The 27653-nt window shown below is 39.3% G+C and overlaps 3 protein-coding genes across 24 annotated transcripts in view; 1 reads left to right on the plus strand and 2 right to left on the minus strand.

The window, feature by feature from the left end:
• The window catches only part of LOC122327293 (unconventional myosin-IXb), a 39381-nt gene extending 21205 nt beyond the window's left edge, over nucleotides 1-18176 (plus strand). The window contains exons 6-44 of one of the 20 annotated variants that reach the window (XR_006247629.1): nucleotides 426-526; nucleotides 608-737; nucleotides 1537-1626; nucleotides 1711-1827; nucleotides 1913-2047; nucleotides 2126-2247; nucleotides 2338-2479; nucleotides 3376-3571; nucleotides 3812-3887; nucleotides 4633-4725; nucleotides 5442-5555; nucleotides 6409-6448; nucleotides 7709-7825; nucleotides 8189-8269; nucleotides 8411-8521; nucleotides 8621-8740; nucleotides 8827-8976; nucleotides 9060-9217; nucleotides 9323-10384; nucleotides 10489-10552; nucleotides 10759-10884; nucleotides 11500-11618; nucleotides 12231-12337; nucleotides 12427-12605; nucleotides 12779-12886; nucleotides 13063-13233; nucleotides 13344-13385; nucleotides 13474-13585; nucleotides 13665-13738; nucleotides 13829-14021; nucleotides 14157-14285; nucleotides 14363-14468; nucleotides 14555-14686; nucleotides 14795-14918; nucleotides 15118-15165; nucleotides 16304-16419; nucleotides 16498-16637; nucleotides 16730-16787; nucleotides 17079-17160. Coding sequence is in view for 18 of the 20 variants with exons in the window: in XM_043222523.1 (XP_043078458.1) it covers nucleotides 426-526; nucleotides 608-737; nucleotides 1537-1626; nucleotides 1711-1827; nucleotides 1913-2047; nucleotides 2126-2247; nucleotides 2338-2479; nucleotides 3376-3571; nucleotides 3812-3887; nucleotides 4633-4725; nucleotides 5442-5555; nucleotides 6409-6448; nucleotides 7709-7825; nucleotides 8189-8269; nucleotides 8411-8521; nucleotides 8621-8740; nucleotides 8827-8976; nucleotides 9060-9217; nucleotides 9323-10384; nucleotides 10489-10552; nucleotides 10759-10884; nucleotides 11500-11618; nucleotides 12231-12337; nucleotides 12427-12605; nucleotides 12779-12886; nucleotides 13063-13233; nucleotides 13344-13385; nucleotides 13474-13585; nucleotides 13665-13738; nucleotides 13829-14021; nucleotides 14157-14285; nucleotides 14363-14468; nucleotides 14555-14686; nucleotides 14795-14918; nucleotides 15118-15165; nucleotides 16304-16419; nucleotides 16498-16625; nucleotides 16958-17379 (5655 nt within the window). In the remaining 2 variants the exon portion in view is untranslated. Of the gene's footprint in view, nucleotides 1-425; nucleotides 527-607; nucleotides 738-1536; nucleotides 1627-1710; nucleotides 1828-1912; nucleotides 2048-2125; nucleotides 2248-2337; nucleotides 2480-3375; nucleotides 3572-3811; nucleotides 3888-4632; nucleotides 4726-5441; nucleotides 5556-6408; nucleotides 6449-7708; nucleotides 7826-8188; nucleotides 8270-8410; nucleotides 8522-8620; nucleotides 8741-8826; nucleotides 8977-9059; nucleotides 9218-9322; nucleotides 10385-10488; nucleotides 10553-10758; nucleotides 10885-11499; nucleotides 11619-12230; nucleotides 12338-12426; nucleotides 12606-12778; nucleotides 12887-13062; nucleotides 13234-13343; nucleotides 13386-13473; nucleotides 13586-13664; nucleotides 13739-13828; nucleotides 14022-14156; nucleotides 14286-14362; nucleotides 14469-14554; nucleotides 14687-14794; nucleotides 14919-15117; nucleotides 15166-16303; nucleotides 16420-16497; nucleotides 16638-16729; nucleotides 16793-16957 lie in introns of those variants that run through there. The other 19 variants (XR_006247630.1, XM_043222531.1, XM_043222533.1 and 16 more) reach the window with 19 other exon arrangements.
• Nucleotides 18177-18319: 143 nt separating this feature from the next.
• Nucleotides 18320-19956, minus strand: zgc:194627 (uncharacterized protein LOC799208 homolog). Its single transcript, XM_043222995.1, has 4 exons — nucleotides 19796-19956; nucleotides 19300-19340; nucleotides 18809-19135; nucleotides 18320-18681 (listed from the first exon to the last, which is right to left on the minus strand). Exons 1-4 carry the CDS (start codon nucleotides 19927-19929, stop codon nucleotides 18563-18565), a joined length of 621 nt encoding a protein of 206 aa, XP_043078930.1. The 5' UTR covers nucleotides 19930-19956; the 3' UTR covers nucleotides 18320-18562.
• A 1072-nt stretch (nucleotides 19957-21028) lies between these two features.
• LOC122327363 lies at nucleotides 21029-26337 on the minus strand. 3 transcript variants are annotated; one of them, XM_043222675.1, is made up of 11 exons: nucleotides 25946-26337; nucleotides 25294-25635; nucleotides 24932-25207; nucleotides 24725-24847; nucleotides 24584-24619; nucleotides 24073-24117; nucleotides 23934-23987; nucleotides 23830-23862; nucleotides 23097-23135; nucleotides 21322-21677; nucleotides 21029-21208 (listed from the first exon to the last, which is right to left on the minus strand). In XM_043222675.1, exons 1-11 carry the CDS (start codon nucleotides 25980-25982, stop codon nucleotides 21152-21154), a joined length of 1398 nt encoding a protein of 465 aa, XP_043078610.1. In that variant the 5' UTR covers nucleotides 25983-26337; the 3' UTR covers nucleotides 21029-21151. The 3 variants fall into 3 exon arrangements, with proteins under 3 accessions (XP_043078610.1, XP_043078609.1, XP_043078611.1); XM_043222674.1 differs by having other exon boundaries at nucleotides 23815-23862; XM_043222676.1 differs by lacking the exon at nucleotides 23830-23862.
• Between the last annotated feature and the right edge of the window lie 1316 nt (nucleotides 26338-27653).

Consider the following 27653-nt stretch of genomic DNA (forward strand, 5'->3'; position numbering starts at 1 on the left):
TCAGATTTAAACACTGATGTCTGCTATAGTGATAAAAGTGGAGCAAATCAACTTTTGAAAGTTTACGGTGCGTGCGTTAAGGTGACTGTTAAAAATATATTTGTCATTGAGTCATTCGTTCAAGAGATTTGTTCAAAAACGCTGATTCATCTGGTATTGAGGTATTGAGTCATTGAATCATTCGTTCAAACCACTTTTTCGTAATTGTAATAAAAACAAATTGGTGCACTGAATATATTTTAAATGTATATTAAAATGTGTAAGAAAATTTTTAAATAGAACAATATGTTGTCAACTTAATCTGGAATAATATGTTAAGGTAAGAATCGTAGGAGACAAAGAAATCGTTTCTCAGTATACCCAGAGTCACGCAGCTTTAACGTTAATTGTAACGTTTTTTTTTTTATTTTTGTTTCCGTTTGCAGCAAAACTTTACGATAGAAGATGCGGACGATCTCCGGCACGATTTCGAGCGACTGCAGCAGGCGATGGAGATGGTTGGCTTCCTGCCGGCCACGAAGAGACAGTGAGTCTGACGCTTACGGTAAATATCTTCAGACTGGTCGAAGGAGGAAACAAAGTATCTTAAGACTTTTTGGGTTCGTAGGATATTCTCCGTCCTGTCGGCCATCTTGTATCTGGGTAACGTGACGTACAGTCAGAAGTCGTCCGGCAGAGAGGAAGGTCTGGACGTGGGGCCGCCGGAGGTGCTCTCCACACTCTCAGACCTGCTGAAGGTAAACTTTCCATCAGGGATGCGATTTTCGTAACACTTTAATTTAAGGTGTCATAATACGGAGTAATTGCCTAAATAGATACTTAGTAGGAGCTATTGTACTTGCATGAATAAAAGGTAATTATCATGTAACTAAGTTATGGAACGGCCTGTAATTACAGTTTGTAAAAAGTCTGCATGACTACGAGTAGCTGTGTGACAGACTCGGCCTATAGATACCTTCCCAAATATGAAATAATAAAATCTGCCAAAAATAAATTCTCAGTGTTTGCAATCTAACTACAAACTCTATTCTTATTTTATTTAATAATAGCACAAATTTTAATATTATTGATATTATATTGAATAATAATAATATTTGTTTCTACTGTTATTAAATGCCTTTTTTTAACGTATTTTTATAGTTAATCCAATAGTGTGTTTTTATTGGGTACATTTTTATAATGTAAATAAAATATAAATGTAAAATATTTATAAAATGAAATTAATAATAATAATTATATTTTTTATTTTACAGTAAAATTCTGTTTAAATGTAGTAATAAAATGCTAAAATTGTTAAAATAATGTTTTTTTTTATTTTATAGTACAGCAGTGCAACATTTTTAATTGCACAATAAAAAATGCAAAAACCTTTTTGCAAATTAGTATTAATACACATTATTATTTTTACTTTGTTATATTACTGTGTTTATCTATTGAATGGTTTTTCTTCCTTGTTGCCTTGTTGATTTGATTTGATTTGATTAGATGATTGGATGCTCTAGTTGTATATTATGGACGTCACTTGTTTTCGTCCAGGTTAAGGAGGAGCTGTTGGTGGAGGCTCTCACCAAGAGGAAAACAGTGACGGTTAACGACAAGCTGATTCTGCCCTACAGCCACAGCGAGGTGAGCTAGAGCCGTCCGCTTTCGGACGCCGCTTTTAGCAGAGCTCGCAGGTGTTTCGTAGCTAATCGAGTGTGGTTTGTGCAGGCCATCACCGCTCGAGACTCAATGGCCAAGTCTCTGTACAGCGCCCTGTTCGACTGGATCGTCCTCAGGATCAATCACGCGCTGCTGAATAAGAAAGACATGGAGGAGTCCGTCTCGGTAAGAAGAACGAAATCGCAGCGATCAGATTCCGCGCCACAGAGATTCAAGGTCCCTTAATCTTGCCGTGTGTCCAATATTTCAGTGTTTGTCTATTGGTGTGCTGGATATCTTCGGCTTCGAAGACTTTGCGACCAACAGCTTTGAACAGTTCTGCATCAACTACGCCAACGAGCAGCTTCAGTATTACTTCAACCAGCACATCTTTAAACTTGAACAGGTTAGTAGGGTCCAAAAGTCTTCACACATTCGTGTTTTTTGTGGCAGTTTGATCAGTGCGTGTTTGGTCCGCCTGCAGGAGGAGTATCAGGCCGAGGGCATCACTTGGCACAACATCGACTACACCGATAACGTCGGCTGTATTCACCTCATCAGCAAGAAGCCCACTGGACTCCTCTATTTACTTGATGAGGAGAGCAAGTAAGCTTCGTCTCTCTGAGCTTATTTTTTAATGATTAGCTTCAGTTTTTGTGATTTTTGTGATTTTAATCTAAAAAATTTTGGTCGTAGTTTTCCTCACGCCACTGATAAAACCTTGCTGGCCAAGTTCAAACAGCAGCACCAACAGAATCATTACTTTGTGGCGACTCCAGTGTTGGAGCCGGCCTTCGTCATCCTCCATTTTGCTGGAAAGGTCAAATACCAGATCAAGGTAAAAAAAAAAACTAAAAAACATTTAATTTGTAATTTTATTAAAATGTGTTTTCTTTGACTCATTGGAAACATTTTATTTAGAAAAGTGTTTTATTTATTCATCCCTCCATCCATCTATCCTTTTTTGGCTAGGTAAAATACATTGTTTGCAAAGACTGTAATGGCATATTGAAAAAATAAATTGTTACAGTATAATAAAAACATCTTATTCTAATCATTTCTAATCTGGCCAAGAAAATACAAAATAAAATACATTTTAAAAAGTTGATGTTTACAAATTTGTTAATGAATCGGCATTTTAAAGTTATAACAAATAATTAAAAAAAAAAAAGTACTACTTTTTACATGTTAATTGGTTTGTTTATTTATTGAGGCACGCCGAATAATGGAAATTGAAAGCTATAAGAACTTTTGAACAGATATGGTACTATTTTATTTTATTATATTAAGTTACTTACAAATTACCTTTTAATGACAGAAAAAATTTAATGAAAAAAATAAAATAAAAATAAATTAAAAGAAAAAAATAAATAATAAAAAAAAATATATATATATATATATATATATATATAAGTTTTTCTTGTTTACAGCATTTCTTATGGTTTAAAGTAAAATAATTTATAGTTAGTTACAATAAAATTTATTTAGACATTTTAATATTTGAGGTTTTAATATTTCATTTGGGCAAATAATTAAAATAATGATGTTTACAAAAAAGTAAAAAACTGTAAAACTGTAAAAAAAAAAAAAAAAAAAAAAAAATTGTTAAAGGTTGCTAAAATAAAAATGCTTAAAAATAAATCTATATATTTTTTGTTTAGTATGTTACTGTTTATTATTTGAATGTATTTTTTTTTTAATTGTACAATGACTCCACTTTTTGCATATTAACAGGATTTCCGTGAGAAGAACACGGATCACATGCGTCCGGATATCGTGGCTCTCTTGCGGAGCAGCGACCGAGCTTACGTCCGGCAACTGATCGGGATGGACCCGGTGGCCATGTTCCGGTGGGGAATCCTGCGCGCCACGGTGCGCGCTTTGGCCGCCTTCAACGAGGCCGGCCGCCGCTGGGCAGCCAAGACTGCGGGTAACCCATGCAACATTAGTGTCCAAATCAGCTCAAAACTCTCAGATGGTGTTATTTATAGCCTGCACATGATAAAGCTGCCCAGTGACGCAAACAGTCATATTTAGAAGGATTTCAGAATGATTAGGCTAAGAAGGGATAATAAAAATAAGTGAGTAAGATTGCTGGGTGTTGGGTGTCGACATGGATGTCGAAATCATGCCGTCAGTGTTGTTTGTGTTTGTGTGCTTTTATGTACAGGTGTGGTCAGACCAAACTCCAGAGTTCCTCTAGGAGAGCTGCAGAGATCCAACGTGCCCATCGAAAGGATGTACCGGTAAGCTTAGGCCTTGACTATAAAAGAGAGAGAGGGAGGAAGTATTATGAGGAACTTGATCTCTTCCTGTCCTTTCTGTTGCCTTTGTTTGGCAGGTGATCATGTGACCATGCTCTCTCCACAAAGGCACAGTGCAGGCCAATTCTCACAGTAATCCCATGCGCCCATTTATGCAAATACCTACTCTACAATGAAAACATGTCCAGGTCATATTTCATCTCAAAATCCAAAGGAGACAAGAAAACATATTTTGCATGGAGAAAATGAAACCAAGCTTCTCCTGGAAAAGAAACAAAATACTAACATTTTATTTACTTAAATGCTGCTATATTTATTTTAATGCAAATCAGAGTTAAAGACAAATTTAACTATATTTCAGGAATTAAAAAACTAAGTCGGATGTACTTAGCCACTTAAGTATCATAATGACAACATTTTATGCTCTCTATAGCTCTCTAACTTCCTACTTTTTCATTTAATTTTGCGCTGAAATATGTTCCTGAGATATTAAATATGTTCCTGAGAGAGATTGCGTGGGAATTATCAGGTTAATAAATGTACTTGTTCCTGCAGTGTTCCTTTGCGTTCCCCCTGGTGTTTGTCAAGGGTTTCCCCTTCAGTTACTGACCTCTGATCAGTTTCACTAAAGTTTAACTCAGACGTTCAATAAAGCTGGTCATAGCTCAGCACCTGCTGGTGGCGTTCGCCCTCGAGTGACTGTGTGTGTGGTGTTTATTTTCTACAGCCACGCTCCTATGCTTGATTTCTCCTTTGATCATTCAGAGGAGCGCCCTCTAGAGGCTTTTGAGGACATCTTTGCTAGTTATGAGAGTAAGAAGTAAGTGGACTTAAGCAGAGCATTGAGGTCAGACAGGGAGAGCTCGGCGACTCAGGGAGGCTGGGTTTCTGGTATTCTGAACAAACTCAAAACACCACATTCAGATGTTCCCAGAATACAGAAGCTAGCACCATTCTCTCTTTATGCGATCAAAGGGCAAGCCTTTGTTTGTATTTAACCTGGTTTGTTCAAAGAAATCCACAACATGCACTCATAAATCCCTGTCGGGACCTTGTGAGGTTTATTACCTCTAAGCACTCCCAAGTGGGAAGGAAACCATAAAGCATCCTTTATTAGGGAAGCGAGTTCACTTCCTGGTTGGTTGAAGTGTATCCCCAGCCCCCAGTGCCAATCCTACCTGTTTGACCTCCTGTTGTTCTGATCCAAGTGGTAAGTGAACCAGTGCATGAGTCCAGGCCTTTGCTGAGTGGGGTGCCTACCCCCGATTTAACACCCCGTCAGGTCAAAAACCAGAGTAACAACAGCATGGATTCACCACTGAAGCTTGAAGGAACAGTTCACCAAATTAAGGGAATTTAACACACTTGCCTGCATTTGTTCATTGTACGAGATTTCCTTTTTTGTGGTGGAGGGTGTATCCTATCTTGAAAGTCAGTTAACTACATTGGTGTTGGGTTCCTGTACTTTCCCTTTCCCATTCGACTCACCTCACTCCCTCTGTCTCCTCCCCCTACCTTTTCACCGGGCCGAATCAGGGACATGCATGCCCAAATCATCAACTCCATTAAGGACTTGCAGTTGGACGGGGAAGATCCACGTAAGCTGCTGCAGTCCTGGGGTCGCCTGCGATTCCCGCGCCACGTCCTCCAGTGAGTTTGACCGTTGACTCCCCTCTGGCTCGGAATGGATGGGTCCCCCTTGCTTGACCCTTCATGCCTTGACGTCATCGGGTTGGCATCAAAGCCAATGCTTGAGGCCCTTTGCTAAGCTTACTTCTGAAACGTTCCCTACTCCCAAACTTTCCCAAACATGCAGCGCTACTTATCAGCTCGCCTTTGTGATTTACTGTTTAACCCCAACCGCCCCTAACCCTGCACTAATAATATCCATCTAACAAGTATGGCAGTTATTTTTAGATGGCTCCCTAGTGGTGTATGTTGAAGGAATGCAAAGTTTATGAGCCGAGAGCAGTGTGATCTTCATTAGCGCTCAAGCTCAGAATGGTGTCCACATGCTAACATGCTGCATGAACTTATACGAGACCCACCCATTGAGTCTGTAATGTTTTATGAGCTGTGGAAAGCTTCAGAATCGTTGCTTATGTGGACCACAGACATTGAATGTGCTTAATTTATAAACTTGTCTTTTAAAGTACTTAAGAATGCCGTTGATTAGTTGCACATCAATAAAACTGTCCATCAATCCTCCCTCCCACGGTGTTCTGATCTCCTCCAAAACCATCATCTCTGTTGTGTTATGTACATGCTAGATCTAACTCTAGAGAACACTGCAAAAACTCAAGGATTTCAATAGGGATGTTAAACTAATGTGGAACCGGCCTTTTCTGCACCGTTGTGTAAACAAATCTTGTGCGTTCTTCATAAAATTCTTAAATGCGTATGGTCATACAAGCCAACGCATGACTCACTCTACTAACACATAATATTCCATCGCTTCTCATCTCAACAAACTGTCAACCCTCCTCTTCCTCCTTCTCTACAGGAAAAACAAGAACCCCAAGACCAAGCAACTTATTCCCAAGGTAAATCTCTCGCTTGCAGAAATAATCTAACTGCATATCTAAACGAGTTCTGTCTAGATTTTTTTAGATTGATTTTAATGATTCTGATTTGTTTTTTTTTTTTTTGTTTTTTTGTAATTTCCACTTCCCAATCTTATTTTAATATTAAGTGCCTATAGAGTAGTATTGCATCCTTCACACATCCAAAGAATCTATCGTTTTATCAGATCTCTAAAAGAAATGTACAGCTTTACAGTTCTGTTCAAAAACAGCTAAGCTACAGCACTGAATACCATGCAAATACACAAATTTGATTTCTTCTGGAGCTGGACAATGTTATCTTTCCCTAACAAGCAAAAACACACTTCTTTGGAGACATACCTTTCAAACAAGTCCTGTGCTGAGATGCCAACTGTGTTGATGGGCATGCTCTTGGTCTAAGTTTCATGAGCTTAGGTACATCGTAAACCTATTGAAACCAGCGGAGCAATAAACATTCAATGCTTGGGTATTCAATGCTTTTGGGAAAGGCAGCCCTGATGGACATGTGCATGCACACACTTTCCCAGAGAACTTCCTTGCCTTACAAGGAATTCCACAGTTCATGGTGTCATGAAAATCCATGTTCATAAAACCTTTCCAAAACTTGTACAAACCTGCAAGGAGTGTATTTGGCATGGATATACTTTGTTATATATCCAAATCATTTTGAAACTTGTCGAGTTTGGCATGAGAACTCTTTAACAGTGTAAATAACTCATCAGCATGGTCAAGATTGTTGGGCTAGAAGATCCAAATCAACCCTGCTATTGCAAAACATTTGGCATGCAACCTGAAAATCCCATAGCCTATTCTGTGAACTTTATAAAAACTTAAAGATACTTAATAATAGTAATAATTCTTGTGTACTGCTTAGACACTGTGCCATGTTTTAGTGCAACATTTCAGCTTGCTTTGTAAATGTAGATTTGCCACCATAAAGCATGTACCGAGTATTAATCTGAACAATCCAAAAGAATCATTTACAGTACCTTTAACTTGTTAGCATTTGGAGCACAGCTGGTACATTTCCATCACCATTGGTGAAAGTGTAAAGTTTAGCCACGATTGTTTATGACTTTCCGTTACATGTGCGGTGCTGGGTAAATGTTTTGAAGACTCTACCACTGTAGCTCAGGCTGGAATGAGATTTTCCATGTCGTCATGTATCCATGGCATTCATGTGGCAAAATAATGTGTCTCTGTGTGAGAGATTGACTTTTTTTGTGTGTGTTTGGGCAGAACCTGTTGGACTCTCATTCGTTGAAGTTTATAGTGGGCCTTCATGACCGCACCACCAAGTCTTTACTTCATCTGCACAAGAAGAAACGTCCTCCCAGCATCAGTGCCCAGTTTCAAGTAAAAAACCTTAAAAAATATACATATTAGATTAGCATGGCTGTCCATGCCAATTTGTTGATTCTGATTAAAAACAAATGCAATGTTCCAGAACCTAGTAGAGGCATTGTAAGGCATCATAATCACTAAATTCATATATATGTGCTTAATTATATTTAATTTAATGATAAAAAATAACTATTATATCAGTCACTCTTAATAGAAAAATATTATTTAAGCCAATGTTTTAAAGCACTAATATTTTGAATGTCATCATGGAATGCTATGAGTATTATACTTTATTGGTATAACTGGCCAAATGCATAATTTGTGGTTTTCCATGTGTCCTCCACTCAATATTACAAATTTTTCTCTATCTTGTAGACCTCTCTTAGTAAGCTTCTGGAAACATTGGGGAAGGCAGAACCATTTTTCATCCGATGCCTCCGTTCTAATGCTGAGAAGGTTCATTGTTAATTTTTCTTGTTTTTAAATCCATCAGTTTATTTCTTTTTCAGAGAGATTCTTGTCTTGTTTTGAACTAATCATTTATGCACAAAGTCTTTGATATGAGAGATAATTGTTTTCTTTCTTTCTGCTGTATAGAAAGAAATGTGTTTTGATGAAGCACTCATTGTGCAGCAGCTGCGGTACACAGGCATGTTGGAAACGGTGCGCATCAGGCGGTCAGGTTATGGGGCCAAATACACCTTTCAGGTAATGACCTAAAAAAATACTAACCCTAAAAATTTGTGTCATTTGGTTGTCCAAAATTTTCTTTATTATTCTTGCTTTATTACATTTTCTTTATTACAGGAATTTACTGAGCAGTTTCGTGTGTTGCTGCCAAAGAACGCTACGTCCGTGGAGGACATATCATCTCTATTGCACAGACTTGGTTTTGACCACACTACCTACCAGATTGGAAGAACTAAGGTAAGCATATGTCCTAGCCACCTTAAAGGATTTAATTGGCTACTTTTTAGTTTTGGCTCATCTCTGGTATTGTTCCTTTTCTGCAGGTGTATCTCAAAGAGCTTGAAAGGCAAAAGCTTCAGGACATCCTTCACAAAGATGTCATGCGCAAAATCATTTTCTTGCAGCGCTGGTTTAGAGCCAAAATGCAGAGGATGGAGTTTATTAGAATGAGAGAGGCAGCCATCTTAATCCAGGTATGTCAAAATTGGTTTAGTTTGAGTGATTTTCCTGCAGTTTTGTGTATGGTATTTGGTTTGATTGACTTCTTTGTCTGTAGCGCTCATGGCGCAGCTACCGCAAAGAGAAGTTTTACCAAGCAGCGGTTCTGATTCAGACAGCATGGCGAGGTTCCAAACAGAGAGCTAAATATCGAAAAACGCAAGAATCTGTCACAAAGATACAGGCATTTGCAAGAGGGCATTCGGCTCGCAAACGGTATAGACGTCACATAAATTACCAATAACTCCAAAGCAGATGTTTACTTTCATAATGCACATTTTTGGCTTATTGAGCATGATTTAAGTTTTGGTACCTTTTTAGGTACCACTCTTTAAAGGAAGATAAGAGGAAAAAAGAGGAAGAGGAAGCTCAGAGAAGAAAAGAGGAGGAGGAGGAGGAAGCAGCTCGGCAAGCCAAGGAGGCAGAAGAGACTGCTATGCGAGCTAAAGAGGCTGAGGAAATGGCCAGACGAATCAAAGAGGAAGCAGAGGCAGCCAGGCGTGCCAGGGAGGTAGAGGAAGCTGCTAAAAGACAGAAAGAACAAGAGGAAGAGGCGGCTCGGCTTGTTTTAGAGGCTGAGCAGAAGGCTGCAGAGCAGCAGGAGAAGATGCCACTACATCAGCCAACGACACCAGGCAAGCAGTCTAATGAAGTGGAGACAGAAATGCTGGAGCGCCCTAAGGCCCCTGTGGATGTTGAGATTCAAAGTAAGGGCAGGGCCCATGTTGATGTCTCAAAAGACCAAAACCATTCTGAGAAGTTTCCTCAAGTGGAGGCTGGTCCTCACCCTGACGTTATGGAACACCAGAAGCAAAAGGAAAATGGATCTTCTCCACACCACAGAGAAGACGGTACACAAGCTAAACCCATTTCTCCTGAAATCCCAATCGGACAAAGCCAAAACAGAGCTCCTTCGCTATCCAAACTTCCAGCATCCAGAAGCCAGGAGAAACGGGAGCTTAGGAGACAACGTGGCTTAGAGCACAACCAGAGAGAAAGTGAGCGGGCAGCTTCGGTTGGAAAAGACGATACTTTGGTCAAGAGCAAAACTCTTGAGAGTCCAGGAAAAGCAGACAACAAGCTGAAGGAACGCTCTGACAGCAAAGAATTGGATCAGTACACCTTTGTGGCTTGGAAAGTAGACAAGACGAAGAGGGATGCCAAAGAAGTCACTGAACTTGTCCGACCTTCCACCTTATCCTTAGATATCCCTACTTCTGGGCCTGGAAGAAATGGCTACACTGACCCGTCCATTACTGTTCAACCTGCTCTTGCCAAAGAAGGGGCCAACAGGAAAAAGGAACCATCGAGAAGCAACACTCAACCAGAAAACTTCATCGCGGGACCCCGCAGTCTGGAGGACAGGAATAGCAAAACTCTCCAGTATGGTTTTATATGTTCTCCTCCTTGTGTATTTTTATTTATCAGATTTTTATTTATATCATTGTAACGATATCTATTTTCTGGTCTTCCCAACTTTTTACCAGGAATCGTGGGATCTCTATGTCACTAGATGATGTATCCAAAATAGGTTTGGGCATTTCATCACAGGTAATGTTGACTAAAATAATTAACCCAATGGTTAATGTGAAGGAATATGTTGATTTTTGTGCCTTAAAGTTTATGTTTGACTGACTAAGTTCCACTGCAGGCTCCCCATTGGTATGCAACAAGATAATCTCATTACATTTGGTACTTTAGGATTATAATAAACAAGCGCCTGAGTTTTAGTGATCATGCTTCTCTGGCTGATTCAGGGCAAAACTCATCAAAGACGCAGGCCATGGCTCGCCTTGTCTCGTATATGTTTGCCCATTAAAAGTGTTGAAATGGAGGATGCAGAGTACTGGACTTTTCCTTTTCCCCCCATGAGTCCATTCAAGGTGGTGTATTGCAGCCTAAAATTTGATGCTGTCCTGGGATCTGTGGTGTGGGGGCTGCTGGTGGATTGACCTCTTGTAATCCTGTCAGGGATTGCAGATACCTTTAGCTTGTGCTAAGGAAAAAGAAATTAAACTGGTGCAGAGTGAAGGTCTTTTGTCTGTTTGTTATCCAATATGTACAGTTTTCTAATTATCGTCCTGCAAAATCAGTAGAGCTTGCTTTGATTGGCTAAAACCTCTTTCAATGTGAATTCTAAAAGCCTTTAAAACTGGACTTATGGGTTGACAAACTAATATTAAATTCAGTGGCACACAATTATAGACGCTGGTTTATTTCAACTGTCTTTCCGAACATTCTTGATTCTTTTTTTCTTTTTTTCCCCAAGTAAATAATAATTCTACTTTTGTAATTTGGGATAAATAAAGGGAGGCATTGACACACTTCAGCTTCCTTTTAAGGTGTTATCTGACCAGGAAGAAGAAACTGTCCTTGACAGTGACAGGCTACTCATTATGATATTGTTATCTAATCATCAGAAATGGTTATATTACTGTAAGCTGCACTTTGCTGCATAAAACTAAAACACTTGCTGTGTTCGTAAAATTTTGTTGTAGACACAGTCCAGCACTGAAGTTGGTCCTGATAGAGTGAAGGCCAGCACATTGAAGGAAAAAGTTCATGACAGCCATAGCCTTCAAGATGTATCACCTGTCCAGCCATCTACTCCAGAGAGGTACTCTCTTACCTACCAGTATTACCAGTTTAACTACCGTCTGGTGCCTTCAAACCATTGCTTGGACAAAACCGAACAATTCATATAAGAGAGCAGTTTATTCTAACACCCTCTACAGCATCCCTTGAGAATGTTATGTAAAATGCATTGTGTTATGATTTGCGTTTGACACATTTCTCAATGCGACAGTTTGTAAAATTTAACATATCTAGAAATTTACTTGGATACATTTGCATAGCCTGTATGTGAATAGCTTTTTGGATCATCCAACAAATGCAGTCTTATCTGTAGTAGAATGCAGTCACACAGGAAATCTGACTCACTAGGACTCATGGGAAAATACGACCCATGGCTTACATCAGCAGTGCCTACTCATGCGTCTGACTCCTCATGTAGGTTACACACTCCCTTACATAGATGCAAGCATCTGCTATGAGAGAAGGGAGATTCCTGAAATTCCATAACAAGTGCGGAGGTGTGCAGTCTCGGTGATAGAAAAATCCCTTGCCTAATGGGACCTCACATAATGCTGTGCTTTTGCTTTGCTAGGATATTAATAATAAAATACAGGACTAATTAGCTTTATGCAATTGTGCATTTTTTTTTCCATAGGACAACAGGGTTTTTCAGAAAGATTCTCAAGAAGCGTCCACACAAAGAAGCTCAGACCCCGGAAGATGGAGATCTGAGCCTAGCTTCCTATTTGGATCAAAAAGAAGGTACATACTGCAAAGACACCTATGTGATTTTCTTTTAGTTCATCATATTATTGTTTATTTATTGGTTTGTTTGTTTGGTTGTTTGATAGCCACTTCCCAATCACGCTTACACAATTCAAAGCCTAATGCGAGTCGACCCTCTCGGACTACCAGCATCATGATCAGTCACTCAACAACTCGGGCCTCTGAGCAGTGTAACTCTTCACTCAACCGCGTGATCACCAATGCAAATGAGCTACGTCATCTTGATGAGTTCCTGGGCAATCAGGTTTGAAGCATGGATTGGACTGCAAGATGTTCAGTTGATTGTGTGGTTGTGCATAATGGTTCAATAAACTGAGTGATTGAAGAGTCTTATATGTGTTAAGTCATGTATAATGTGTGCAGTTTTTTAAAAGCTTTGCATTCTTTCAGACTTATTCTTTCTCCTATGCTGTTTAGGTGAATGATTTGCGCTCACGGGGAAAGCAGCTTTCAGGAACAGAGCACATCTTTATTACTGCCACTATGCAGTTCAGAGAAAACATCAAGGGGATGTACTCATTCTCTGTGAGTAGAGCTAAGGCAACACTCCTTAACATTTACGCAAACATTAGAGTATAGACCAAATATGCTGTCTGCTAGCCAGCTGTGATGCCATAAAATGAATTGGTTTGCTGGGTCAAGTTGTATTATGGGCATTAGAAGAAACTTGTATTAATAATTTCCTCTTTACTCGCCTATAGAAACCTCAAATTGGGTATAAGGCTTTGATGAATAGCTACCACAAAAAAGTGATCAGTCTAGCAGGAGAAAAGCAGAAAGGTGAAGTACCACTGGTAGTTAACCTCTTCCAGTCTGTTCTGGATGGCTTCATCAGAGCAGAGATTAAAAAAGAAGAGGCTGAACCAGCCAAGGTAAGTTCATGCAATCTCTTTTAAACTCTAATTTAAATGGCAGCTGTTATTGATAATTTTAATGCATTTGATTTTTTTCTTTCACTTACCTTGGATGAAATGTATCTTAGCCCCCCAAAGGTCGTAAGATGAGAAGGAAGAAGGATAAGAGTGTAAGTATCCAAATCCAACAGTCCATCCATTCGTATTGAAACTGCTTTGAGAATTTTGAAGAAATGTAAATGTTTTGCCTGGATTTAGTTGGAGAATCCATTGGACCACGTGTTTACACACTATCAAGTCAACATCATGCAGTCTTGTGATCAGTGCACATCCTACATCTGGGGAATGGAGAAGGCCTACATGTGCAGTTGTGAGTATCTGATACATTTCCTATGGATTTGCCTTCATTTAGACTGAGACCATTGTATGATGATTCATTTTTGTTTCAGATTGCAAAATGGTTTGCCATAAGAAGTGCATTTGTAAAATTGTCATAGACTGCTCTACTTTCTGCTCCAAGAAGGTAAGAATCCGGTCATCTAAGCATTCCAGAGAAGCAGGCATTTTCAAAATCTAGTTCAATTGATCAATCTTTTTGGTGCTTTGGGTGTAGTGTGATGATGAGCCTGGATCACAACACTTTGGTGTGCGCGTTTGCAACCTGGTTAACAACAAGACCCCTGTGCCAATTGTCCTGGAGATAATGCTGGAACATGTGGAAATGAATGGGCTGTACACAGAGGGCATTTACAGGAAGTCCGGCTCAGCCAATCGCATGAAGGAGCTACACCAGCTGTTGGAAGCAGGTGAGCCATCATGGATATTTCCAGAACTCACTGGCACTTTAGTAAGATGACTTCTCTGTAGTTTCACAGGCATTGTTTTGTAGCTTATCCTGCCTACTCTGATACCTTTTGTTTAATGACTGCTTGTTTGTTTAGGCCCAGAGAATGTTTGTCTTGAGGATTACCCCATCCATGCCGTCACTGGCCTGGTCAAACAGTGGCTCAGAGAGTTGCCTGAACCTCTCATGACCTTCACGCACTACAACGACTTCCTCCGTGCCATAGGTTGGTCCCCACAACGTTTTCTCTTGTCTTTTGGGTATCCTTTAGACATTCTATAATTTCTATGTTGCCATTCACAGAACTTCCTGAGAAGCAAGAACAATTGCAAGCCATTTACAAAGTTTTGGAACAGCTTCCAACAGCCAACTTCAACACCTTAGAGAGGCTTGTTTTCCATCTTGTCAGGTACAGTTGAGTACATACAGTTTATAATAAATGCTGCTGGCACAAAATTGTGTAGCTGTTAGGTTAACAATCAGGTTTCATTTTAGGGTTGCAAAAGAGGAGAAAAGCAATCGAATGACGCAGAACTCTCTGGCCATTGTTTTTGCTCCCTGCATTCTCCGCTGTCCGGACAGCGCTGATCCTCTCATGAGCATGAAGGACGTCGCCAAAACCACCATGTAAGGACGTCCTATCCCCACTGCAAGTTAGAATGTTTTAAGAAGATATTAAGAATATGTTGCTGTAAAGCGAATCAAGACTCATTACTGAACCATTACTTTTCTCAGTTGTGTGGAGATGCTACTTAACGAACAAATCCGGAGATACAATGAGAAAATGGAGGAGATTGAGCAGCTGGAATATGCTGAGGCACTGGCTGTCAATCAGCTCAAGCTAAAAAGACAAAACACGGTACATTTGACCTACCTGTTCTTTAGCAGGATGCAATTGTGTATAGTAATTTAAAAAGTGATTTGTTTTCAGATGCTTGTGAAAAATATCCATATTTTTCCCTGAACAACCACTTTTCCCATCAGTCACACACACAAAGCACCTACAGAGAGTAATTTTCGCAACACTGCTTTTGCTTCTCGTTTTTATGTCTCTATAGTGCTGGCATTTACCTCTCAGATTTATCACTCCTTACAAAGAAGTGGCGGTACGTATGTCCCTGTGGTATTGTGAACCCCAGTAGTTGGCATGTTCATGCATCCAGTGTGCATGCAGTGTACAAGTCATGCCTCACTAATACTAACTCCATCCATTGCATGTGTTAGTGTCTTTTTCAAACTGTAGACATTTAGACTTGTAGACAAGAGGGTGTCGGGTGGATGGTAGATGTGTGCTGGTTTTGGGTGGTCATTGCAGTGAATGGCATGATTTTCAAAGTTACATAAAGTCGCTGAATATTAAACAATAGGGACATTCTGTGATGTTTTTGGCTGTTGTTTGTATAAATATGCAGACATATAAGCAGTCAGGTTTGACTGATCGTCTTTGTTTTTGATTCCTACAAACTTTTGAAACTCATGCCATGAAAATGTACAGACTTCAACTCTTTAGTTCCACTATGAAATATAACATTCATCCAAGTGGTTGAAATTCTTTCCCAGTGGATTCCTCTTCTTCCAGACTTGACTCACCTTTGAATCACATCTAGCACTCCTTATTTTAACTCCATAAGGGATTGTTTTGCCACACTATTACAACTCCCCCCTTTTTACTTCATAGACTAACCACAAGGGGGCAATCTTGAGTTAACTAAAAATGTTAATACTGTAGTGCAGGGGTCATCAGACTTGATACTGGAGGCCCGGTTTCCTGCAGAGTTTAGCTCCAGCTTGCCTCAACACACCTCTCTGGAAGTTTCAAGTATACCTAGTAAGATCTTGATTAGCTGCTTAAGGTGTGTTTGGCTAATCAAACGTACCTTAACCAGCTAATTAAGGTCTTCAGGATCACTTGAAAAGTCACAGGCCATCTGTCCTGATGAAGTTTGGAAAGAAATGTTGCAGGGACAGTGGTCCCCACAAGCAGGATTAAAGACCTATGCCAGGGGTCACTAAACTTGGTCCTAAAGGGCTGGTGTCCTTCAGATTTTACACACCTGAACTAGCTAATCATTGGCGCTAAATTTTGCAGGACACTGGCCCTCCATGGCTAAGTCTGGTGACCCCTGACTGTAGTGCCTTCATGAAAGAACCTCCTACTTCCATTTTTGGTCGCATCAAGAGAAAAAGCTTGAATCTCTCCATCTCATTATTTTGAGTTGAAGTTAGTTTCTGTTTGAATTTTAGGTTCGGGAGAAGCCAGCTTCCGACCTTTGTGTTGTACCTGAGAACGAACCCCTGGATTCAGACACAGAAGCTGAGCGAAGCTTGATGGAGCGAATCAAGTCTATCAAGCAGGAGAAGTAGGTAGATGTAAAAGAAATTTTACAAGTAACCACATTGCATGATTCTTGAATGCCTTTATCTTGTTTGTGTTCCAGAGAGGACCTTGCTTGCAGGCTACCAGAACTAGAACAGCCTGGTTCTGATCAGGAGAATCTTGACTCGGAGGCGTCTGTGAGCTCTGAGAGCCTGTTGGATGAGCGAGCGGTCTGTTCCGACACGGAAGGTCAGTATTAAGGTACAGACTCTCTTTGTTTCGGACCAGTCCTTGGCTTTTCCTCTGCAGTAGTCACCCATGTGTGGGTCCTGTCCTTGTTGTGTGTGGCGCAGGTCTGGACGGGATGCTCCTGGCACATTTAAAGACGGTGGCGGTGCCATCCGCTCTGTAGTAGGTTGTGATCTCATCTAACCCAAGTGCTTGTTATGTGCATGTTTGCGGTGATGGAATAAGGCACTGCATGTTGTCTATCTTTAATGACTGTTGGCGTCATGTCTTGGGTTTTTGCTTTGGGCTTTCTTCTGCTTTGGGGGCTGATTGGTTCTGTCTCCCTATTGTAGGACAAAAAATCGTACTGCCAAGATTATCCAAACCAGCTTGTCTTCCTAAGTCTGTCACCCTGGCCCAAGGAGGCAGCACATGGGCTGACAGCCCCTCTCTTCCTTCACTGTCTTCTCCCAGGCTTCAGCTCCAGCGTCGCCACCCTATCATCCCCAAAACGGTCAAGCTCCCTTCAGGAGTCCTGTGCCACGCAGCTGTACAGTCCCTCCCTCCCCGCAAAGCCCAGTCCCTCACCCTCGTCCAGCGGCGCGAGCAACCCGGCCGGCGCAAAGACAGCATCCAGTCCCTCTACATCACTGCTGGAACCGAGCTCCTCTTCGCTCCCTCACCTACAATCTCAGGTGCCTCCAGCGCACAAGAGCTCCAGACCTCCCGACGTTTCTCGGACCCGGACATTGCTTTAGTAAAGGACGAGGTTTGAGTTGCAAAGCTCCCAGCTCTCGAAAAGAAAGAAATCTGGTGCTGACTGCTTGTCCCCCCCCTGGTTGTAGTGACTGATAAAGAGAATTGTCTCACCTAGCACTTTTCCATACTAATAATATATTGGATTTTTAAAGAGACTTTTTAAGACTCTGATCTGTGCTGCATATAGGCATTGGTATGCGTCAATGCTTGATGCTTGATTTTTTTTTTTTTTTTTACTTTTTTAGTCTTGCACCTTTTGTGTCTTTAACGAACAGGAAAAGACTAATTCAACCATGAGGAGTGATACCTTGATCTTTTGTGGACTGATTTATTTGTACTTAAATCTAAATAGACTTTTAAGCTGTAGACCCTCCTTTTAATTTCTGCACAAGAACACAATGGACAAGTTTTGACTAGAAGAGGGAAGGATGCAGCACTTGCCACTTTCCTCTTGGACCAGAATGCCATAACCCAATGCAATTTTCCAGAATAACTCCTTTTCTTCTCGATAAGCGATGACACTTTGGATCTGTGTGGATGTCTATTCAGAATAGCTTTGTGTAGGACTAAATACAGTTTAGTGGCCAAGCCATTGTGTTTAATACTAAAGTCAAGAGTTATGAATGTTGTTGAATGTTGAATGAAAAGTATGGATCGAATGCCGGCTGGATGTCTACGATGTAAATTACATTTTGCATCATGAGGACTGTATGTGCCTACTAGTATCGCTGTTTTTGAGTCCTCAGTGACATTTTTGCATTTAATGGAGAAACGACTAATTATTTTCCTACAATACAGTTTGTACTGGCCGCAGACCTGTGTTTTCCTGTTTCTTACTCGTAATTCTTTTTTGCTACAGAGGTATCGCAGACAGTCTAGTCTTTTTCTTCCCGTTTGACACAATCCTAAATATCACCTTTAAAAGAATGTGGACAAAACGTTAATTATTGAACACAAAAACTGTTCATTCATATGTTTCTTATAAATTGTTCCATTAAGATTTTTTTATTAGTAATTTGAATTCATACACTCCAGTGTACAGTGTAAAAGTATTATATAAAAGTAGTGCAACATAAAATGTTAAACGTAAAAATTGGTGCCACTCCAGACTGAATAGTGCCATATTCATCCTGATCTAGATAACAAGCTGTAGCGTGCTCTTTGCTTCAGTGACACTAAGAATGTCCAGAAAGGCCTGTTCAAATAAAGTGCAAAATGAGTCCGGATAAAGGTATTAGGAGGTGCAAAATCTTTCCCAGTCTCGTTCCTGTACCATGGCTTCTTATTTGAACTGCTGCATATTTGGGTAATGGTTGTTCTGTTGATTAAAAAAAAAAAACAGAATTATAAAAGTTTGCTCATAAAACTAATTTATGCAGAACTACTCCTTTTAGATTGCAAGCACACAAACGTAAAATGCATAACATTGAGTTGTTTTAACACACCTTTGACCACCAGTTGTGTGCTGTGATCAATTCCCAAAGCTGGAACAAAACAGAGATACGTTCCTCCATCAGAGAGCTGAAGATCGGTGAGTTTGAGAGAGACGTGGCCCTTCTTAAGCTCCTCAGGTAAAACTTCTGCTCTGTTCTTGTATGCAGGGTCTTGTTCTTTTACAGAAACTTCTCCATGGATGATATCGTATACGTTCCTGATGTCGTTGTGTCTCCAGTGGACTGTCAGAAGCTGTTCTTCAAGCACAACACGTCTGTGACCGCACTTTAAGACGACAGAGCTTCCTTCGGTGCTTTCGACTACATGATACAGAGAGACTGAAAAACAGGACTTCTTTAGTTTCACATATCTTCACCTATATTATACAGAGCTGGAAACGGCACTGAAAATCTCGGATTTTTATTCTCCTGAAAACTTTTTGAAATTCTAGGTATGTAATGAAAAGTAAAGCGTGAAATGAAGCATGAAATCATGTTCTCACCTGTGTCTATAAGCAGCGCAAACAGAAAGATGAAACGAAACCTAAAATTAATAAAGGGTCAAAATAATAAGTTCTCAGTAACAAGTACAAAATAAAATGTTTTAACAAAATCGACAAATAAATCAAATCTCGACGTTGTCCTTTCAGACAGCCACAACAGACGGTAGTAAAATTCAAATAACTTCCCCCTAAACCTGATTGGCTGTTTTAACCAAACGCCAACACGTGCTGTTGTAATCGAACTTGTCAATCTACCGCTTCTGAATGATTTCGTGCGAAAATACGCTTATTCATTTCCTATGACGCTTAAATGCCGAATATTGTGCTGCATAAACGCAATCAGGGTCATTATATCCCACACTGAGTAAGTCTATTAAACAAACGTATATGCTGACATGAATTCAATGCCACGCTTGTCGTGCTTTCCAAATATTACGAGTACATTAAAAATTAACAACCACTGTTAGGACCGTATTAAACTCGGTTTAAATCTTACCGTCGGTACATGTTGCAGTCAAGGGTTGCGTTCAGAAAAAGCGTTAGAACGATCTCAATTTGAAAATGCGCGCCTCTAAACTCCTCTGGTATTGGTCTGAGTGCTAATACGCTGCTTCCTGCTCCACAGCGCATGCGTCCTATACTCGGAACTTAACAACTGCATTAATTATTAATTACTATCTATTACAGAGCTATTGATTGTGACTCTTTTGAGTCAATTGGTTTCGTGTTTGTGCTTAAATTGTACATAAAACTTTGCTAAGGGTTTACAGTAAAACAATCCTGTTAGCAAACAACAAAAGTGAAGCAATTTTAACGTTTAATCTATAAACAGCACTAGTATCTGTTTCCATGTGACTAGTACTTATTTTCTAGATACTAATATCTTCTAGTACTACTAGTGCTTATTGTGTACTAGCACGCTAGTACTTAAAGAATAAGTACACAATAAGTTAGCATTTATTCATTAGATACTAGTATGTTTTCATCAGGTAGTATTTTTCCTATAGTACTTAATTTTACTGTTCTTGTTAAGACAATAGCACTAGTTCTTATTTTTTACCAGTAACTTTTATGTCTAGAAAGATGCGTCTTGTAGACAAACTGGAGAGAGAAACTCGGAGGAGAGCAACCGAAATAAACAGCATGTATCCTAACAGGACGTGGCCTGCTGTTATACTTTATGTTTGCATTAAATAACTCGTTTCTGAAGTTTGAAATGCAGACGACGCTGCGTTTACATTAAGTTGAAACTAACTTATCTGTTCACACAGCAAGTGAAAAATTAAACGAATTTGTAGTGTTCATTTTAATCCTTATTACTTAAAAAAACGATGAATATAAAAAATAAACGCATAATGTGTGATCCTGTACGACAAAAACAGTCAAAAGTGTTATAAAATAATAATAATAATAAATAAATGACTTTCTAAAATCCGAGTGCAAAAAAAATAAATCTAAATATTGAGAAAAATAGCAATGCATGGCCAACAAAATTTCGACCAACAATATTTACCAAAGTTTTTTTTTTTTTGGCTATTGCAGTGACTAATGACTGGTTCTGTTTCGCAATGTTCAAATCATTTTAGATGGACATTTCAGTCAGAACCAGCAGAATGCATTTCCTTACAAACGTGTGATCTTTGAACATGCCACGCACAAAACATTATTGATTAAAAAAAAAAAAAAAAAAACTTTATTATTTACAAATATCTACAATTTTGTATATAATATAAACAGATTTTTTTTGGTCGTTAGATTGTTGAGAAAAGTTGAAACGTTTCTTGTTTTCGTCAGTGGAATTGAAATATGGATAATATTCCAGTCTTCAAAGCTGTAAGGTCATCTGTTGTGATCATGGGCAGGTGTGACTTCTCTGGAGAAGGTTCTGGGTCTGCTCTTTTATTACGTTCTGTAGGAAAACAGTTCCTATCAATCTTATGATTAAATTAGCCTCCCCATTACAGCGATCTATTCACAAAACAAGATGATCTCGAAGACAAGTTTTACTTGACCTATACTCACTTTAGCAACGACACTGAAGGTATGAACGACCATCTCCTCTTTGCTGGCGATGTGTTGTTTATAATATCCGTAATGTCCGGGTTTAACGCTTTTGATGGTGAGAGATCCGGTGTCCTGGCTCAGTTTTAAACTCTCTTTGAACCGTGGAATTGTTTCATTATATGTGTAAACCTCATTGTTCGTTTTGTTCAGCGTAGCTAATAGAACAAATTTAGCACAGTTGTGTTTTTTGGAATCTGCAAACTTCCACCATATCATCTCAATTTCCCGTATTTCCTTAAGATCGGTGTGCAGCGTGACGCATTGTCCCTCGATCACCGGCACCGATGTGATTATATCTTCCTTAACAAGCACACCTGGAGAACAAACAGAGGCGGTTTTTCAGATGGAGATCGAATTAGCTGTTTCCACATGAAAAGTTTGGGATATTGCATTAAAAAGACGATGAAAAACCTTAAAGTTGTAATTCGCGGAACTGAGAACGGAAGTGAACGTGTGGGATGGAAAGTGTTTTATTAATATTTTGTGCAATATTCCAACTTAAATTTAGACGAGAACAAAATTTTGTCCAAATTTAATTTACTTGTTTGTAATTTGGCACATGGCAGTTCGGACACTTTTTAATATAATAAAAACGTTAAAATGTCTGTGTGTTCTTGACTCATTCAAAGAAGATCATGACCATGTGTATCAAATATTAAAGAAGCTACAAGAACGTTTTGGTAACTTTAAAAATGTTTCGTCCTAACATTTACTTAACGTAAAAAAAACAGTAAAGGTTGTGTGTACTGTAATTTTTCATTGTAGGTCAAACACCTTAAAATCCTCATATATTGGTAACAATCTGACGAAAGTGAAGTTCCTTAGATTGGATTTTGTCACGAGGGTCTTTAAATCATGTCTACCAAATTTCATCTGAATTAGTCTAAAGCTCAAAATATATTTCATATCTTATGCATACGTTCAAATGCATTTCCTTTTACAGTATGTATTATATACACTTGCGCTCTATCTTTGTCAAGCTTCTGCTGTATTTTTCTTCTGCTGATAAATGCACTTTGGTTTTGATTCGTGCGAAAACTAATCAGCGCGTACCCGGTGGTGAATCAACGTAGACGACACAGACATCACGTGCAACGTAAGCTAACCCTCGCATACATGTAAGTGAAGTTTACTTCGATTAGCTAAAGAAAATTCTAAAATGTACATGACCAACATGATCAGACAAGCCTGTAGTTTCTTTTCACCTCCTCATCTCTCTTTCAGTTGTTCCTGTGCTTCAGACCTGGATTTGTCAAGAGGACACAGAAACGCCCTTGTTCCCCCACAACTCCCACCAAACAGGTTTGATTATTTGTGTTACCTAATACACCGCTCTCTTCTCTGTAATAATGACTCCCTCCACAAATCTGTGTTGTATCTGTGGGTCAATGGATCAGGATTTCTTGGGTCTTTATAATTGAAATATAAATGATTGTGTAATGTAAGGTCTCCTTTCCCCATCTTTCTCACACGTTGTCCTTACTGCCACGTTCAGCTAATCTGAAGGCTAAAAACTCTTCACTGTATTTCCTCTCATGTCCACAGACGAAGCCCCAATTATCGATCTTCGTGAAACCTTTAACGCTATCAAACTCCACCCTGAAGCACCCGAATCTCTCCAGGTACGTTCACTTGGCTGTACATGTTTTTAAAGAGTTTGATAACTGTGCAGTGAAGCGTTTCAAGTCACTTCCCCTTAGGACGGATAGCTTTAGGAAAAAACGGTAACTTACTATTTTCTAAATCTCCCTCCTGAACAGACGAATTCCCACCTGGTGAAACAAAACTAATATTAATCTGCTGTAAACAAAGTTTCCAGTTGTACTACTGTATTTTATTACTGTAATTAAATGTTGAGAGAGAAAAAAAAAACGGTTTGGAATAATCATGATTAATTAAATATGTTTTTTGAGTTTTCTCTTCTCACCAAGGCAATAAAATATAAATGGATTTAATTGACATATATGGGAAAATATGGTATATTTTGCATAGTAAAGGATAATAAAAACTGATATGTGTTTGCTACTCATGCTGCATCTACGTCGCACCTTTTTGAGAACAATATATAAACCAGATCAGCCAGTTTTCTTTTCAGCCTCACCTTATTCAGTAGTTTTAGATAACGGGGAACATTCTCAAACTTATAAACCAAGTTATAAGCAATTTTTCCAGTAAAGTTAATAGAATGCTGGTGCTCAATTCCTTTAGTCTCTAATGATCTCGCAAACAAGAGAAAGAAACGTATTTAACAGTCCTGAGGCCATTCAGAAGTAACTACTTGGTAGCATCATGGACTACTCCGTAAATGTTTGCTTTAACGTCAGCATAAGCAAGCTGATTTAAACCCAAAAGAGGTTTCGATTATTTTAGTTGGGATGAACCTTGCCAATTTTATACCGTTTCTGAGCTAATTTCCTTCACAACAATCATTTGCAATAATAAAAGTATTACCACATGATGTGTTACCGTCTGCCGCCGCGGCTAACAAAGGAACTGCACCTGTTTTAACCAAAATCATAGGCTTCATTATAAGAGACAATTGTAACTGACAAACCTTTACAGTAACTCACCGTTTTCTGAATGTTGGTTCTCATTAGAAGGAACATTGCAAGTTTCCCCATCTCCTGAAAACAAACGCATATCAGTCTCTTATATACTGATTCATATGAACGGTAATGCAGATACAGATTCACAAATACAGTATCCTACCGCAGTTTGGCTGAAGAACATATCCATTGTGTCCAGGAACTACACCTTTAATAAAAAAGACAAAACTTGATTCAGGTAAATCCTTCGTCATCCCCAACTATAATCGTTGTTGGGGTAACGCGGTACATGCAATGCGAGTTATGTAATCAGGTTACTGTTTTCAAGTAGCTTAAATTTACATCCGAGTTCACATTAATTGACTTATACCTTTCAGGCTTATTCGTTTTACCTTTGGTGTTAAAGAGCCTTAACGGTGGCCAAATATGTAACTCTTCTTGTTACAACAAAACAACAACGACCCAAAAGTAATACAACACATTATTTTGCAGGAATTTAGTACTGCACCTTTTTATCGAATAATGCTATACTGTAATGCATACATTTTAAAAGCAACGTTCCCCAGAACTGACTTTAATATGACAACCGTGACAGATGTTCGATGTCACTGTGGAAAGAACAAAGCTGGACCATAAACACAAGATTCAGTTCACACAGTAAAATGAGAGCTCACTTTGTAGGCTCTCGAGTTCCTCTTCGTCAGGTCCATCTGTATAAAAAAATGGCATACTTGAACAATTACGGAGAAGTAAATGCAACCTTTTCTACAAAACAATATTGTTTTTTTTTTAAATTAGCTACAAGTAACACTTACCACCCTTATCTGCTCGTTTATGCATCTTGCGCTGGAAGTAATAATAAATGCCGCACAAAACTGCAGCCACAGCCAGAGCACAAACACAAACCAGCGCTATTTGACCTGTGGATAAACCTGGTGCTATAATGGAAAGAGAGACGCTGTATCAGCATTGGAGTGCATGAATATGACCAGCTGTTAATAAAAAATAAAAACGCTCTGTACCTGCACCCGTGTGACAGAGTCTGCTGATGTCCAGATGTGTGGTCTGGTTTCTGATGGGGTTGTTGATCACACAGCTGTAAGTGTTTTTATCCTGATATTCCACCTCCAGAGGTAGAGAGAGACTGATGCTGAGATCAGACACACTGATGTTGGACAATAAAGAGTTTCCTTTGTACCAGGAGAGAGTAACATGACCCACGTTCACCGCCGAACACAACAATGAACAAGATGATGATTGTGAAGAGTTTCTGCTGATGACAGGAACAGGCAGAAGAGCTGAAAACATAAGAGAATAAAGTCTATAACGGGTACATCACATGACGCAATGAAATCAAACCGAGAGCATCTCAAAAACGACCCACCATAAACAACAACACTGAATTTCTTGGGCAGGAACTCGTTTCCGTCAATGATCTGTAAAAATCTGTAAAGTCCAGTGTGTTCAGTTGTGGTGTCTGTGATGGTCAGAGACCCAGTCTGATTGTCCAGCTTCAGTCGTTCTCTGAATCTCTCGTCAAGAACGTCGCCATATAACGACATCTTATTGGCCATTCTGTTGATCTGCGCTATTCGAGTGCTTCCAGATCCGAACGTCCACAGGATCAGATCAGCTTTCGGTATTTCAGTAAGATCAGTACATAAAGTGACAGAATCTCCCTCCATCACTGCCACTGAACTCATTTCATCCGTGTGACCAAACACACCTGCGGAACAGAGAGAGTATTGAATATTTAAATCCTTGTCTTGTCTAAGGATTACTGTCATGATGTATGACGCTTTTGTCATTTTATCTTGCAGCCTTCTTCTCCATTCAGCCTTTTTGTACGGACAAACTCCCACACGATGTTTTGCGACTACAGGAACAACGAAACGAGGCGGATGAAGGGATACTGAGCAACGCCTGGCTTGCTCCACAAAACAGGAATACATTTTAAGAAACTGAAAATGGCAATTAATGGCTTGCATCAATCTCACGAGTTTGTAAAGTCTACAAAGCCGTTCAAATCTACTCACCGTTCGCGACTAACTGAACGAAAAACAAAGCAAACATCTCCCTATTCCACAGGAGTTATCAGTGAACTGTTCGTTGAGCCTCAAAGCGTTCAATCAGTCCGTTCGCTCAGAACGGTCCTTAACCACGTGATAGTGAAAGCGACGGCTGTTAAAGCAGTGTCACTTTTACATGTGACGTCTATCATGTTCAACCGATCTTAGATGAAAAGAACGATACGAGTGAAAGCTTTAAAAGCTTTAAGAGTCCGGTCAAAACGAGCGAACGTTTTAAATAATTCCAGCGCCGGAGAAGTCTCACACCTGACCGTGAAGTACAGTCCACGCCTATGACTGTACGAAGTGAATGGGCTCCTGAGAGGAAACACAAGCGCTGCTAGCAGGTCAGAGTTCGAGGCGGCATTTTGATCGTGTTTAGTTTTACACGCATTACCTCATACACTAGTGAGGGTGAGTTTGTGACAGGACAAAAAGAATAACAGAACAAAACTGATAGACACAACACGAAAAAAACATGAGGAACGTTTTATTATTATTATTAATATTATTATTTTAAACAGTTGACTAAAAAGTGTTTTGTTCTTCATGAATTTCACGACTTTCATTCACGGTTTGAAGAGGGGCGGGGTTTCTTTCACAAACAAAACCTCCCATCCTGGTACTGTCTTAAATTAATCTGGCTCCGTCAAAGCTGCTAAAATATCACTGCAATGCTTTTTTTTTGGTTAATACTTTTTAAAAACGCTTAAACAAATCTTTTGTTGCATGAAGTTGCATGACAATGCAAATTAAAAAATGTAGTTTTAGAGAAACGTTTTGTAAAATACATATTATATATACAATATAAATATTTATTTAGTTTAAATTGTATATTCTAGCTACTTTTTTTTACTTAATCTGCCAAGGGCCCTCTTTAAAAAGTCGCCAACCCTAGGTGTGTGCTCCAAAGCGTTCAAAATTTATAAGCGTTTAAGTTTTTTTTTTTATGCTGAAAAAGTGAAACCGATAGTCAACAGGCTAATCTGCACACACTCAAGGTTGGGATTTTAGAAGACTGCATAAAACCTATATAGCATTGTTATATAGCAAGTGAATTGAAATGTGGATTATATATACTTTGATTCTGTTATCAAGGGCAAGTTTCTCTCCTCAGCAAAAAAAAAGTTTGATACAGCAGTTTATGAAGGTCTTATTGTGAGTGTGCTTCATTCATTCTGGCTGTGATGAAAAATACATCACTTCAACCCCAATCCAGAAGGAGGCGCCTGCAGCAAAGCAACGCTGTTTGATAACCGACAGAAGAACAGTGAATGAGGGCCTTTTTAGCAAAGCCCACTAGAAAGTGACCGTTTGCTGACTCTTAACACTGACTGACAGACGACTGTACTTTAAAGCATTGGTCTCAAACTCAATTCCTGGAGGCCAGAGCTCTGCAGAGTTTAGCTCTGAATCACACATGCTCAGAAGTTTCTAGTCATCCTGAAGAACTGGATTACCTGGATCAGGTGTGTTTAATTAGGGCTGGAGCTAAACTCTGCATAGCTGTGGCCTCCAGGAATGAAGTATGAGACCAATGCTTTGAAGACTTGCGCACTCAATAATTTCTTGTGTGTTTATGTACAGCAGATTATAAATAACATTATAATGCAATATAATATTTAGTATATATATATGTTAAGGGTGGTAATGAGACACAGATGTCACAGTTCGG

Source organism: Puntigrus tetrazona, chromosome 22, assembly GCF_018831695.1.
Source record: "Puntigrus tetrazona isolate hp1 chromosome 22, ASM1883169v1, whole genome shotgun sequence".
Taxonomy (NCBI): domain Eukaryota; kingdom Metazoa; phylum Chordata; class Actinopteri; order Cypriniformes; family Cyprinidae; genus Puntigrus; species Puntigrus tetrazona.